The sequence below is a fragment of the Epinephelus fuscoguttatus genome, linkage group LG15 (assembly GCF_011397635.1).
Source record: "Epinephelus fuscoguttatus linkage group LG15, E.fuscoguttatus.final_Chr_v1".
Lineage (NCBI taxonomy): Eukaryota > Metazoa > Chordata > Actinopteri > Perciformes > Serranidae > Epinephelus > Epinephelus fuscoguttatus.
Genome location: NC_064766.1, coordinates 14,872,273 through 14,886,944, shown reverse-complemented (window position 1 = coordinate 14,886,944; position 14,672 = coordinate 14,872,273). Strand labels below are relative to the sequence as shown.

The window sequence follows — 14,672 nt, the reverse complement described above, 5'->3', positions numbered from 1 at the left end:
GGGCATCGCTGATCTCAGCTACTGCAGTAATGTAGCACTTGTGTAAGACTTGCATTAGATGACCTGGTTTATCCCTGTTCTGACTCCCTGGATACAAGTAGAAAAAGAAGAGTGGATTTTTACAGGGTGGCTTAATGTACTGGGTCTGACAGGGTTATGAGCTCAGTTATCTTGAGAAACTTTGTATTTAACAATTGGTTCTGTCATTTCGGGTAATTTGCTTATTCACTTTCTTGTCGAGAGTTACAGCCTTTACATACTCTGCAAAAACAGAGAAATTTGTTCTCTCTCACAGGGCTCAAAGAAAAGAATTACATAATTCGTTTCTTGCAGCCCTGGTTTGGGAGTTCTTGCAGCTTGTTCTTGACACATCATCTGGGCAGAACTTTTTTTCTTGTGTGATGTCCAAGAACTATTGTGTGATTGGTCAGAAATTTGAAGTGGGCATAGTTAATGCGGAAAAGCATATGTGATGTATGCTGGAGTGGGAAGGGCCTATGAGGACGTCCCAGGAGTTCTGCACTTGAGTTTCTCGTGAAGTATGAAATGTCCTGGCCAGAAAGAACTTTGTACTTGTTCTTGCCACCTCGAGAAAAAGAACAAATTTCTCTGTTCTTGCAGAGTATGTACAGGCTTTAGATGAAAAGAACGATGCCCTGTCCACGTCCGAGAGAGGTAACTATCTTCTCATTTAGCTCTCTTCAAGAAAGCAAGTAAGATCATTTCCCAAAATGTCAAACTAATCCTGTAAAGGAAAACTTCAAAATGATCATTTGTATATCAGTTAGGCTACTCACTGTGTTACCTTTAATTCATGAAGAAAACTTACTTTCTCATGCATGCCTTCACTGTGAACGTAGAATCCAAAAAAGGCATCAATCTTCATGAATTGAAGTAAACAGGGACCACGTTTAACAGCAAAACTAAACCTAAACATCAGTTTACAAACTCACACAAATCAGTATAATCCAAGTCTCATTTATCTGGTCTTATGCTCAGTATTTCCGTAACTCAAGCATTTTTGCGAAAACATGATTCAAAACACATCAGTACAGTCTCATACACGGCTGAGTAGCGTGACTGGGCACATGCATGCTGTTCATAGGTGAAAGTGTTTTATATTTATTCCGTGAAAACGCTTGTGTTTGGGAAACACTGAACATACGACTGAATAAATGAGACTGATTAAACTGCAAGAGTTGTATGTGAGTTTGTAAATGGCTGTTTTGATGTGGTTTTGCTGTTGTTAAATATGGTCCCTGTTTACTTAAGTTGATGAAAAGTGTTTTTTGGATTCCTCGTGGACGCATGCTATAAAACAAAGTTTCTGTCAACACAGAGAGTAACTAATATAAAAATGGTCATTTTGCGAGTGTAGTATACTTTTACGATGCTGCTCCAATACTCAGAGCAGACACTTGGGGTGGACACCTAAGACTGCCTACAAGAAGACCTACATCTCTCAGCATGCTATGGAGCACCTGCAGGTCTGATTAGGAAGTCTCCTATCTGAATCAACTGACCTGTAAACTCCAAAATGGCAGCTCTAATAAAATGATGCAAGGTTGCGTTCTTAAAATGCAAAGATGAGGAGTGAGTGCTTTGTTTTCTGTCTTTGTTAGCCTTGGATAAATATGACTTTCCTTTACAAAAGGAGTCTCACAATTGACATTAATGAAATGTACCTGACCACACTTACATTAATCCCTGTTTCGGCAGCATTACAAAGAAAACACTCAATTCTGTCATGGTCATCGTGTCATGGCAACTGTTGATAACACAGTCTAGGCTGCTCTATTTGCTCAGATTTCACTGTGAGCCTGAAAATGGAATGTGGATGGGAAAATGGAAATGCTAAGGGGTATCAGAGGGTCTACAGTCATCATACACACAGAGGTTTGCTTTGGGGTTTGTGTCCTCATGTATAACCTGTAAAAGTAAATACTCAGCTATGTCACTGGGGCTGGATGTCCCCAAATTTTTTTTAATAAATCTGTTAACTGGCTGGGTTTACAAACAGCACATAAATACCAAAATTAGTTCTTACAGTCCAAGCTATGTCAAACTTAGAATTTACCCACCCCCTCAAAAAAGAAGTGCACAGTAAAATCAGTCAGCTACATCACTTTCCAGTAATATCAAAATACAAAGAGAATTTGTTAATTTATCTAGCCACACAGATATTTCTAGCTTTTCTCACTCTTCCAAAGCTACTGAATCAAACTGCATTTTGGGATAGAGCCTCTTTGTGAGTCCGTTGGTGAGTGCGAAGGTTGCTCCTCTGAGAAAAACTTTTGCCACATATGTCACATGTGTACGGTTTCTCTCCTGTGTGAATTCGCTGGTGAATCTCCAGATGGCTGACGCGATCAAAGCTTTTGCCGCAGAATGGGCAGATATACCATTTCTCTTTAATACGGCGACTTGCTATCGTTTTATGCAACTCAGGGTCATTTAAAAGAAAGAATCTGCTGTCTGGGTTAAACGCTGACGTGTTTTTCATTTGAGGCTGTTTCTCTGACAGGAATCTGATGGACACTCCTCTCTCTGGGTGATTTATTGCTTCTATAGGCTGACTTGTCTGAGCGTGGCTAGAACTCACAGGAGTCCTTGATTTACTTGATGCACCTTGTCCATTATCCCTCATAAACCTGTCAGGGTATGCTGTCTCTGGTGAATTATCAAAAAGGTCCAAAGCGTTCTGAATGAGCAGGATCTCCGAGTCCAGATTTTGTGACAGCTGCTTCGGTTCAAAAAAGCAGTCCGAGTCATCAGCAGTGTCGCTGTCTCCCACTGACACTGACGACCACTGCTGGCTCTCTTGTTCTACCACAACCTCGTCAGGTTGGACGCTCAGTTCCATCTCACAGTGACCTGCTCCGTCGTTACCACTGGCATCGGAGTCCACTATCTGCTCCACGATCTGAACGTCGTCCTCGTCCTCTAGCTTGACTATTAAGTCCTCATCATCATCATCTCTGCAGTCACTTTCACAGATGTCAGACTTGAGCTGCTCGCATTGTTTCTCCTCTGTCTGTGATGGTGGTGGTGGTGGTGTTCTGTGATTCGCTGAGGTGTCCGCTTTCTCTCTGACGTTCTGCTCAGGTGACAACGTTTGGACTGAATCTATAATCGGCCCTGAAACAACACAGCAGGGTCATTATTTACATGTACTCAGATCCAAATGGTGGTTTGTACGGGCTTTAATGACAATCACCATTTTTATGAACGAGATTTCCAAGCTTACAAGTCAACATAGAACACGTTATACTGGTACAAACGGGCCAGTGTTCCGCCTGAGACACATGTCGAACACAGTGAACCTGCACCACAAACAGGGGTTGCTGGTGGATCCTTACCAACAGGGCTCCAACTATTCATTTTCATTATTCATTAGTCTATTGATTATTTCCCTGAGTCAATGTGAAAAATGTGAGTGAAAAATACTCACGTTGACATATATAAAGTGCTTATTTTGTCTGTCTGACAGTCCAAAAACCCAAAACTATTCAGTTCACAAAATCCTCATGTCTGAGTATAAAATATTTTTTAAAATGTAACTTTTTTTTTTTGATTAATAACTCAGACAATTTTCTAAATTGTTGTTGAGCAATTTTCTGTCATATGACTGGCTATTTACTATATAACTGGCTAATTTTTCAGCACTATACGAGCATTCAAAAAGTAGCCTCCAAGGTTGAGTTAAAACACTAATAATATTCTTAGATATCATAAAGTATAAATATGAGTTGATGTTACTGAGAGAATTTTGGAAGTTCTTTAGAAACATTTGTAGAGGTTTAAAATTAAAATTGTTGTTGTGGATGTCTAGTGTAGCGGCATCTGTTTGATAGTTGAGTGATATTTCAAGCTTAAATACCAACAGACGATAGCAATATATAATAAACACCAATCATTCTTTGATTTTGGCCTCTCAAATATGTGGATTTGCTGCTTTCCTTTGTAATATGTAGGCTATTAGTAAAGTAAATATCTGGGTATTGGACTGTTGATTGGATCAAAAAAGCAATTTGATAGTGCCACTCAATTTTTTTTTACCACACACATAACATATTTATTGATAAACTAATGAGCAGATGAACTGACAATGAAAATTACTGTTACTTACAGCCCTAGCCTATTTATCTACAATATTATTTAACAGAGAAAAGGAGAAAATCATCACATTCGAGTAGCTGGAACCAGAAAGGCCAATCCCTGCATCTCAGAGGAAAATACTGTGGTTTTTACTTAATTACATTGATTTTACAGCTTTAGTTACTAGTTACGTTGCATATCCACACTATTAAAACAGAATATTAACTATCTAATAAACTATTACGTATAATTATAGATTAAATTACCCATCACTATATAAAGTAGATTCAACCAGCTGCAACATAAAGGTGATGTGCATCAATAAATACAATCTAACAGAAACACAATAAAGATTATTCTGAAGTAGCTTATTTTGCATGATGAGCACTTTTACTTTTGGTGATTTAAGTATACTTTTATAAGATTTTGAATGCAGGAGCTTAGCTTGTAATAGAGTATTTTTATTCTGTAGTATTACTACTTTAACTTTAGTAAAGGATCTGAATACTTCTTCCAACACTGGTGTATAATGTTACACTGTTGCATGTAAAATGTTTTACCTGCCGTGATTAAGTTTAAAATATAATGGTTAATATAGTGTACTGTCTAGTCAGTGTGGTCATCCTTACCATCGCCGGTGGGCGGCAGCAGCTTGTTCTGCTGCTCTCTCTTGGAGGAAGATGATGAAGACAGATTTGTAGTCTGAGCCTGAGACATGACCGTTAACCGCTCGGTTTCCATCAACACCAACTTCCTGTTCAGGGCTTCAATCTCGCTCTCTCTCCGGCGGAGCTCGACCTGAACCAGGGCGAAGCCGTCCTCCCACAGTTTGCTGATTTCCACCACGGCAGCTTTAGCTAGCATTTCCATGATCGAGGTTAACTTGCTCTGGAAAGCCACACAGTTGGCCATGTTGGCCCGGGTCAGCAGCTCCGCTAGCTGTGGCGACGCGAGAGGACTGTAAACTAACTTTCTATTTGCAACAAATCACACGACAGTCACTGTTTCGTCCGGTGTAGTTTTACATTACGGTGTAAGTACTGTTTGGGGCGAAAAACATGGAAGTGTAATACAATAGCAACAGGAAACGCTGGTGGTCATGTGACAGAGGAGGTACGGTGCTCATAGAAGGACAAAATTCATCAGCGGGGACCGTACATTGAAGAACCTCCTCCTCATCTAGCTTTTGTCTGCAGTGCAATAATTAACAATAAACAACTGGTTTATAACGAACAGTTCGTCAATAATTAGGCTAAAACACCAGTAACTGACATTTGGGCTATAATTATATGTATGCCTACAGTTTAGCAGTGTTTAAGGAAATGTGTATTATATTTTTCAAGAAAGATAACATACTTCTTTAACTTAATCTCCATAACTGAGACTTTCAGAGTCTCAGTTATTCTAAAACTATTCTTATTTAATAATGAGAGCACATCATTTTATTTCCACGCTGCCTTTTCTTTTTAATTTATGTCTTTTAATCTTTCATATTACTTTTGGGTATTTTATTTCCATTTAACTTGCATTATTCCATTTGTCTGTTCAACATGAGTTTTGAACACATGCACATAGACAATCTTAAACTATTTGTGCATGTGCATAAACAACACACTGTAACATTTATTTATGTGTGATATTAATGCACTTTTTAAAACTGTGTTCTTTATCATATTTTGACAGCTTATATATCAGTTAAGTATCAGCTGTGTTTTTCATAGGAGAAACTATAATTGTTGGCAACTTTGAATCACTATAACTACATTGTAGTGTGTTATAAACAATTTATGAAGTGTTTCTGTAGGGTACTGCTTTTAAATCTAAATAGGGGATTAAAGTCAAGTGTTACAGTTTTGGGTAATCTGATGTAACAAATGTTAACTTACTTATGAATACAGACCATGTAATGTAAATTGTGTTACATTGCTGTTTCCAAGGTCAAAAAGGAACTTGACACAGTGCCACAAATTCAGGTAATATGCAGGTTGAGTTGATGGTTGTTATTGTACTTCATTGCTGCAAATTTTTAACATTAGACCCCCCCCCACTTCACCCTACTTTGTTGATATTTGTCATTTGATGTTTGCAACTGGACACTGGACAGCAAAGAACACCTGCACCAAATTATCGCGTGACACATGCATGAAACATTTAAGAACACTTGTGGATGGACGTATCTAACAGTGCTGCCTAATTTTGTCCACTAGGCGGTGCTCTATTTCCATGAGAGAATAAAAGCTAAGGTCAAAGCACCTACCCTTGTAGAAAAAAATCTATTAAATTAGATCTGTTTGGTAATCTATGATGCTACAGTTTGTTATTGTAACTTTTATTTGCTAATTGTGTACCAGATTTTGATTATGACCCCATGAAATGCATCTTAGGTCTATAAATAGGCCCATTAATGAATAAAATAGATCACATGTCTATATATGTATTTTTTAATCGGCCAATTATTTCCCCAAATACTGTATTGCACTTGTATTAATATTGTATTACAAGTCACTCTCAAAAGTTGCCACATTTTAAAACAGTGGCCATCTGTTAACGTGATCTTTACACTGAAAAAAAAAAATAGATAGATTAATAAAAAAGCAATAAAAAGACTAATTTGTTGCACATCAAAGAGCTTTTTAAAGACACAATGAAGATGGAAACAAAAGCAGTGGTGGCTGATGTTGCATTTGTTAAGTAAAACAGCTGAGAAAGTTTGCCACAAGAGTATCTGAGCTACTTAAAGCTTTAGTCATGTGTGAAAATGTATTTTTGAGCGACTAAATGTTGAAAACGAAGAATATTGCATTCAGTATTTAACTTTTTTAAATTTAGTTTAGCATTCCTCAATGTAATTTGTATCAGTATTGTTTTTATGTATTTATTGTGTTTGCTGCTTTTGGCTCTTCTCTTTATTTACTCTTTATTTACCTTCTTTAATGTTGTTGTATGCCTCCTTTTCTCCTTATATAGCACTTTAAACTTCATATATGTGAGAGACGTGCAAATAAACTTGTACTTGAAAACTCAGTTATGATCATAGTTGATGATTCCTCTTTCTGTCCCTTGAATTTTCCTTATCAGAAATTCGAACACCTCCCATATGTACGAATAAATCAACTTTTTTTAAATATAATTTCATGTTTCAGTTGATTTTACAGTACTTTAAACTTGTATTTTGTTTATTTTATTTATTATTATTATTATTAGGTATCCCTCTGTGTGAACTGTTTGGGAGTTTAACAGGCGCGCGCACGCACAAAGATACCTGGCCATTGGTTGATTTAGCTGTCGATCAAATGTGGGCGGGGCTAGTGGGAGTACTCGGCTGAGAGCGAAGAGACGACGGAGCTGTCAAACAGCAACAATCGCCTGAAATATCATCTCGGGCGGTACTACAAACATCGTACTTTGCTCTATTGTGAGAACAAGGACGACAGAAGCAGACTTCGAGTTCACTTTGAACACTCAGCCTTTGGGAATTTGGACTTTTAAACCGTCCGCGACGAAAAACTTCCTGTTTTATGTGTGTTGGTGGATGTCAAGCTAATGTTTGTTAGCTCTTCGCTTAGCTCGAGTTTTATTGACAAACTAGCCAGTCAGCTAGTCACAGAGGAGCTGCGTTACCAACTTTGCTGTCTTGTAGTTTTCGATAAATGCTACCCGGGAAAGGCATGGAGCCCAGCTTGAAGTGTCCCTACAAATATCTCCATGAATTAACAACAGGTAAGTTTAGACAGCTAAACTTTATCAAGGAGTAGAAGATAATACTGACTGTTGCTGCTGTGGTTTGTTTACATTGACTGTCTGGTGTTGACCCAGCTATTCTCTTCATCTGACCACCTCTACTTAATATGATTTGTTGTATCAAGCTGTCTTGGCAGCACTGACTCATTAATTGTCTTTGGTATCCAGATAATGGACAGGTTTTTTTCCCTGCCCTATGGACTTGTTCATTACTCTAAACCCTTGAAGAATGACAGGTATGCAGCAGCTCATATATCGTTGCAGTTAAGCACAATAGATGGTAGTCAGATAAGAGGCTTCTATTCACTTTTGTTGAATGTGACCTTGCTCAGATACTCGAAAAAAGATTGCTCTTTTAGTGAACAGAGAACTCTCAACCTTCCCTGTCGCTCACAAGAGCAGATTAGTAAAACACTGACATTTATTTTGAGAGTATTTCATGAATAGTTTATTGAAATGATCAGTAGATGTTCTCATGTTTTAATCAGTGTGATTATTTCTTGTTGTTTTCTTTTTGTCATGGAGGTATACATACACAGTCATACACAAATGATTGTCTCTCACATACATTCACACACTCCCCTCTAATACCTCTTGCCCTTCAGAGACACTCTAACCCCGTTGCTGCAACCTATCATTATAACATCACTTACGTTTTGATTTATTGCTGACATTTTCTATTAGTCTGTAATCCACCGGGACACAGCTGGATAGTGTTCAGTCCCCCAAACTACTGTTAAAACATTTGGCCCGAGGCTGCTTTGGAGATGTCCCATCTGTTTTGGAGTAGCTACAAGCCACATTTTACAGACCGAAAAAAGAGCCGGCTTTTAAAATTCCACCCTTTTCCATGCAGAGTCCCTTTGCTGTGGTGTCTTAAATGCATGCCCTGTGGATATGTAGGCAACAGGGTATAGTTTAGAAACAAATATAGTAATGCACACTGGTGGCTTGCCTATTTTTTCTCTAATCACTTGCATCAAGAGGATTTCCTGCAGCATAGGTCACTGAGGGTCATCATACTGCTGAATATTACAGGATTTTTTAGTGTAATAAATTTGTTTTATGTTATGTGCCTTTGGTTGTCTTCATTGTAGATTGGACTGATGTGAGTTGCTGTCTGTTTTTAATGTTCACTGTTGAAGTGGGTGTAAAACTTCCTCTTGGTGGTCAGCATACTGCAGTATGCTAGAAGATCATCCTGAATAAAGTTTTACCCACCCGCAGTGTCTTGTAGAAAAACACAAAGTTCTGCATTTTTATTTGTGTGCATCATTTGCATGATTGAAATTCTAGTAAGCGTAGGAAGTTTGTGTTTAGTCAGAATCGGCTGCCTTGACCACTGATGTGGGTGTGAGGGGACAGAAGCTCTTTTCTGTTGCTGCTGCTTGGAGTTGTGCATCATGAGTGAATATATATCTTACTTACTGACCTATTCTCGTCTACTCAGATACATTGACATTGATGAAATGTGTGTCTCTGTTCCTGCTCTTATATAGCTAGTGAAAAGAGAAAGAATAGCCTAAGCCTGGCACTTGTTTTGGCTTACATTTTTCTTGGCTCTGGCACTCTTATTTCTGCCGTACCATTTCAGCAAGGCAGAAAATGAGGTGTCATTGGAGAGAAAAAGGAAAGTGGAGGATGAAAAGCCTTTTAAGGATGTGGCTGGGACAGAGAATGATGTCAGAAGTTGTCCAGTAGGTCTACAGTTACTCTCTGGTCTAGTGTCTGTGATGTAATGCTAACGGACCAAAGCAGAATCTGGCTGTGTCACCTCAATGCTGTTTTTAGCATCTGATCTAGATCTAGACCTCTTCTTGGCCTGTCATTGACCTTTGTGTTTCTGCTTCAGTTTGATGTAAGCTGGTTGAGTTTATTTCTTTTAAAATTTGCCATGATTCCTCCCCATTTATTGGAACATGTTCTACTGAACTATTACAATTACAATTATTACAGTTACGTGTGTACGCACATGATTACACCTGGCATAGTATATATATATATATATATATATATATATTATATATATACATATATGTACATGCTGCAATGTGTTAATGCTGTGCACTGGGACAGAGATCTCAGAGAATACCATGGCAGACTTTGTAGTATTAAAAGCGATAGTGTGAACTCTTTTTTTTTTTATGATATGCACAAGCTCATTGCGGGACATGGATACTTAAAGGAATAGTTCAACCACAAAGGGAAACATAATCATTGTTTACTTTCTTTCCTGCATTTCCACGTTAGTGCAACTCTTTGTCACCCTTCTTTAACACAACTGAAGTGAATGAGAAGCTGCAACTTTAGTGAAAACGCCTGTCATAATTTTCATAAATCCCAGAGTGACATCTGCAAAGTCTTATTTTGTCTAACCAAAGATCCAAACCCTGCTGATTTTCAATTTATCATAGCGTGAGAAATAACTTAAATGATTAATTCATAATCAGAATAGCTGACAATTAATTTTCTGTCAGTCTGCTGATCCATTACTGGTGCACCCAGGAGTTTTCTCATGAATAAACTAAAGTTATGCTCACATCCAGTGTTATACACCAAAGTTGAGTTTTACTCCACTTTTAAATCAAGTATTGGAAAAATATTCACAACAAGACTCAACATGTTTTATTAGCCAAAGAGATCTTTCTTTCTTTCTCTTCTTGGAACAAAGTGTTCTTAAAAGTAAGATATGAAAGCCACATTGTTTATGTGTGTAAAGACCTTTAGCCACAGACTTCCTTTCCTGTTGCCCTTTGTACCCTGCTGATTTTGTTTTGGATGGCAGAAAGGTCCAGGACCTGAGCTATTCCTTGGCTACCCTCCCATAATTGGACAATCAGCCCCTATTACAGCCATTACATTTGGGCCTGTTGAGCAATGGTGGCTTGTCTCATCCATCCTAAGGCAAGTCTCAGTTTACAGCCACAGCTGCAATAGCCGAACCTTTAAGGAAATCATAGCATGGCAGCTTTTGTTGAAAGTGTGAATGTGAATATAATGTGATTTGCCTCGCCATTCTTTTACAGTAGGATTCACAAGAATATGTTACCTTTTAGGCATAACAATGAATCTGTGAACAGAACCCATCTGCCATTATATCATGTCAATATAAAACCACAGACATACCTTACAATAATTTTTCTCTTTACTTTCCTAGGTCTCCATGGGCTAACTATACATCTGTCAGACATGTGAAAACCCTGGTGGACTCCCCAGTCACAAGCAGTCAGGAACTGGACTATTAGGAAACATCTTGGATCCAGCCAGGGTGTGTCACCAGGGGTGCCCTAAACCAGATTTTACACTGAAGTCTATGTGTGTGAAATATTTTCTCCCAGGACACAATCTGACTACATCCTGGGCTGCCGTGGAACCCCTTGGCACCATTAAAACATTCTAGTCCTCTTGTCATGTGGGTACATTACAGAAAAAGGTCCATATTACCCTCACTGGTATCATCTTTAACATCACCATGGATCGGAATAAACGCAACTCAATCGCTGGGTTTCCTACACGACCGGAGCGTAACAATGAGGACAGAGATGGTATCGGAGGGGTAGGGGTCTGCGAGATGGGAATGGGCCCGCCTTCACAGGTCAGTCATTCTTTATTTTTATGTGTAGGATGCATTTCACTTGTGCAAACCATATGTAATAATGTACAAACTTCTGTGCATGTATTAAATAGCTAAAAAAAAAGTATTGATAATGTATTGTTATAACTTTCTAGCTTTGGATAGATTGATAATGTAAAAACAGATAATGCAGAGTTCTGATACACACACACATTGGGCCTATTATAATTATGATTTAGACTGATCCGACCAAGTAGGACTGAGTCGGTTCAAGGCTGGGTCAGTTGCTGACAGTCTGGAGATAAAATCAGTCACACAGTGTCTGAGGTTTGAGGATTCTTATTATTCACCATGTTCTAATGCTGTTTTGAGTTTTGAGGGGTCTGCATGGTTGCCTAGAGAATTCAGTGTGCGCTCCTCTTTGTCTGTCTGGACTGAGAAATTCAGTGTATGTTAGTGTAATCACTTTTTATCTCTAGTTTCTAGTCTTTTAGTCCCTTTCCCACTTAAGAGCTACAACACTGTCTCTATCTGTCATTTTTCTGCACAAACGACAAGTCTTTGCAGCAGTCATACAGCATGCCCATCTGATAAAGTCTTCATCTTAATGTCTTGATACCATCTATTTCTGCCTTCTCCAGGTGGGCAGGGTGTGGCCATCGTCCTACAGAGCCCTCATAAGTGCCTTCTCCTGTCTTACACGTCTTGATGACTTCACCTGTGAGTGGATTGGCTCTGGATTCTTCTCTGATGTCTTCAAGGTGGGTGGAGATCTGTGATCACAATTTTTTCTCCTCTCTTACCTGGGTTTTCCTCAGTTTGTCCTTGATTTCCTTGTCTTTCCTTGCTTGACTTCATCTTTTGCTGCTTTCCATTCCTTTGATTGGCTAGATCTTATTTTCTATTCATGCCTCAACCCATCCATGCACCCAGGGTGGTTTATAATTTGTGAGACAATTACTCACACCGATTAACCTCGGGGGTTTTTTCTCTGCTACATGACACAAGTCATGCTAGTGCACTGGCCAAGAGGATTAACAGTCATAGAAATAAAAGGGAACTTGTGGTGCATGGCCTTCCCAAGTAAATGACATTTATACGAGATTAAACTGTTAAACACCAAAGTCATTTTCAGTTTATCTTGTCAAGTCTTTTCCAGACATTTAAGGTCAAGTTAGACTGCAGTCACTTCAAAGACACAACTTAAACACATAGTTGTTAACACTGTTACTCTTGTTTCCTCACCCTCCAGGCATGTGAATGGGAGTCACACAAGCACGGTTGGCATTATAAGTATGGTTGGTTAGGTTTTGTGAAGCCTTTCCTTTTAACAAGCATCAGCAGATAAATTTAATTTCCTGTATTTCTTCTTGTTCGATGTAATAACAAGGCTGCTATGACTGTGTGAAATTTTGGCATGGCTTAGTTTGGCTTAGATAAGCAGTGCGAAAGGACTGCTCAGCTCGGAAAGGAACTGAGTTGCACTCGTGTGAAATAAACAATCACGGCCTTGTTATACTGATAGCATTTGAATTTTAAGTCGGATTGTTGTGACTCCTGGATCAGATGTTTTTTTGCAATAGCTTTTGTGTGTATGTAGGTGTGTATGTAGGTGTGTGTGAGTGTCTCCTATACACGAAGGGGAATCGTCTGATTAATTAAAATAATGGCCTAGAAGATTTGAGTGACATTAAGCCAGGCTCAGTTTCTTTCCACATTATTTGTTGTATCAGATTACATTTTAATATACAAGGGTTTCTATTTTTCTTGTCACTCCCTGTGTGTTAAAATTTCCATGAGGTCGAAACTCTATATCTTTGTTACAGATCTCTATTGGATTGGTGATCTGCTTTGAAATTCAATTTCCATTGTGTCTCTCTGTCAGGCTACAGCTTGGGGTTGGGCTGATTGATTGTACTGTTGATGGTGTCTGACAGCTATTGGTGATATTAGAGTCTTGCACATTTGGTTAGGTATAGCCAATCTTAAAGATCTTTATTGGAGGAGATGGTGACATATTTTAAATGGTTTTTATCAGCCATATTAAGCCTATATTAAGTCACTTGTTTATTGTAACCAATGTGTTATGCATATGCCAGCTGTCAAAAACACCCCATTGTGGGATTTGTAAACACTGGAGCTTATTCATAACACACAGACCTGCGAGTGAGTGAACTGAAGAGTGGCACACATAAACAGCAGCCAGCAGTTTTAATTAACAATATCCACATTTACAGCATGTATCAGTGAGTGAAACTCTTTGGATTAAACAACAGTCACTGTGCCATTGTGCTGCTGTTTTAAAACCGCATTTAAACTTTAGTATTTTGAGAGTAAATGTCCAAATATTGTCTTCACCTTTCTATCTAAAATACAAAAAACCATTACTCTATACCTTTTTAAACACTGTTGGACATACGCTATACAAAACACGTTAATAAACTATACCAAACAAGACAAACCATTTATTGTTAGGAGAGGAAATAAGGATGGGAATAGAGAACTGATTCCTGTTGAATACTGATTCTAAATTGTCCGATCCATCTGAATTGTATAGCTCCAAGCTTATTAATTGTTTTTCTGACAGTTTGGCAAAACATTGATGTCAACTCATGCGTCCACACTGCTGAACACTTGCAACAAGAAGTAGTAAGAGCAGAGAGGAAGAAACGGTCTAAAGCGTGGCTATATTTTGCAACGAAAAATGACAACAGTGCTGCCGTACAGTGTGACTTATAGTGCAATTAATGAAGTTACCACAGTGGCACATGTGCGATACAGCTTTGTGCTGCCTGTGTGTGACATTTCATCAATTCTTGTTCATTAAAGGAACATTGTGGTGCCATCTGTAAATTGTCTATCATTTATTTTGTCATGTTAAAGCTATGTGTGCATCGTACAGCTCTGTTGTTCAAGAAATCGTATGCTAATCAGAAGTGACGGGGAAAAAATGGTCTTTTTCTTAATCTAATGGACCACTTAAGTGCATATTTTGACTACCTAAGCCAAATTAGACTATAATAAATATTTTATGAATGATTTAAACCTCCAGCACACATAATCAAACTAAACAACACCTTTTTTTTGTGGACCAGGCTTCCTGTGTGCAGTTTATTATAAGTACCACCTTAGCCTTTAGTTGAGTAATGGAAATATCTGTTAATACTTCTTTTCTGTAAGAGAGAGGAATGCATAGGTAAACAGAGAGAGAAGAGGAAATGGAGCAGAATGATGAAAAGCTTAGAGTCAAGAAGGATGA

The 14,672-nt window shown here is 38.4% G+C and overlaps 2 protein-coding genes across 2 annotated transcripts in view; one reads left to right on the top strand and one right to left on the bottom strand.

The window, feature by feature from the left end:
- Positions 1 to 1,711: 1,711 nt before the first annotated feature.
- Positions 1,712 to 5,205, bottom strand: LOC125902051 (zinc finger and SCAN domain-containing protein 5A). Its single transcript, XM_049598148.1, has 2 exons — positions 4,728 to 5,205; positions 1,712 to 3,138 (listed from the first exon to the last, which is right to left on the bottom strand). The coding sequence occupies exons 1-2, from the start codon at positions 5,008 to 5,010 to the stop codon at positions 2,219 to 2,221; spliced, it is 1,203 nt and encodes a 400-aa protein (XP_049454105.1). The 5' UTR covers positions 5,011 to 5,205; the 3' UTR covers positions 1,712 to 2,218.
- A 2,216-nt stretch (positions 5,206 to 7,421) lies between these two features.
- tesk2 (testis associated actin remodelling kinase 2) overlaps positions 7,422 to 14,672 on the top strand; it is a 31,534-nt gene continuing 24,283 nt past the window's right edge. The window contains exons 1-3 of the mRNA XM_049598009.1: positions 7,422 to 7,818; positions 10,997 to 11,434; positions 12,055 to 12,174. Of these exons, the coding sequence (XP_049453966.1) occupies positions 11,312 to 11,434; positions 12,055 to 12,174 (243 nt within the window). The 5' untranslated portion in view covers positions 7,422 to 7,818; positions 10,997 to 11,311. The remainder of the gene's footprint in view (positions 7,819 to 10,996; positions 11,435 to 12,054; positions 12,175 to 14,672) is intronic.

Excerpts from the sequence above, each read along its gene's own strand:
- LOC125902051 (XM_049598148.1), bottom strand. The coding sequence starts at position 5,010 with ATGGCCAACTGTGTGGCTTTCCAGAGCAAGTTAACCTCGATCATGGAA. Across the intron at positions 3,139-4,727 it reads GCTGCCGCCCACCGGCGATG|GGCCGATTATAGATTCAGTC; the intron begins GTAAGGATGACC and ends GTGTTGTTTCAG.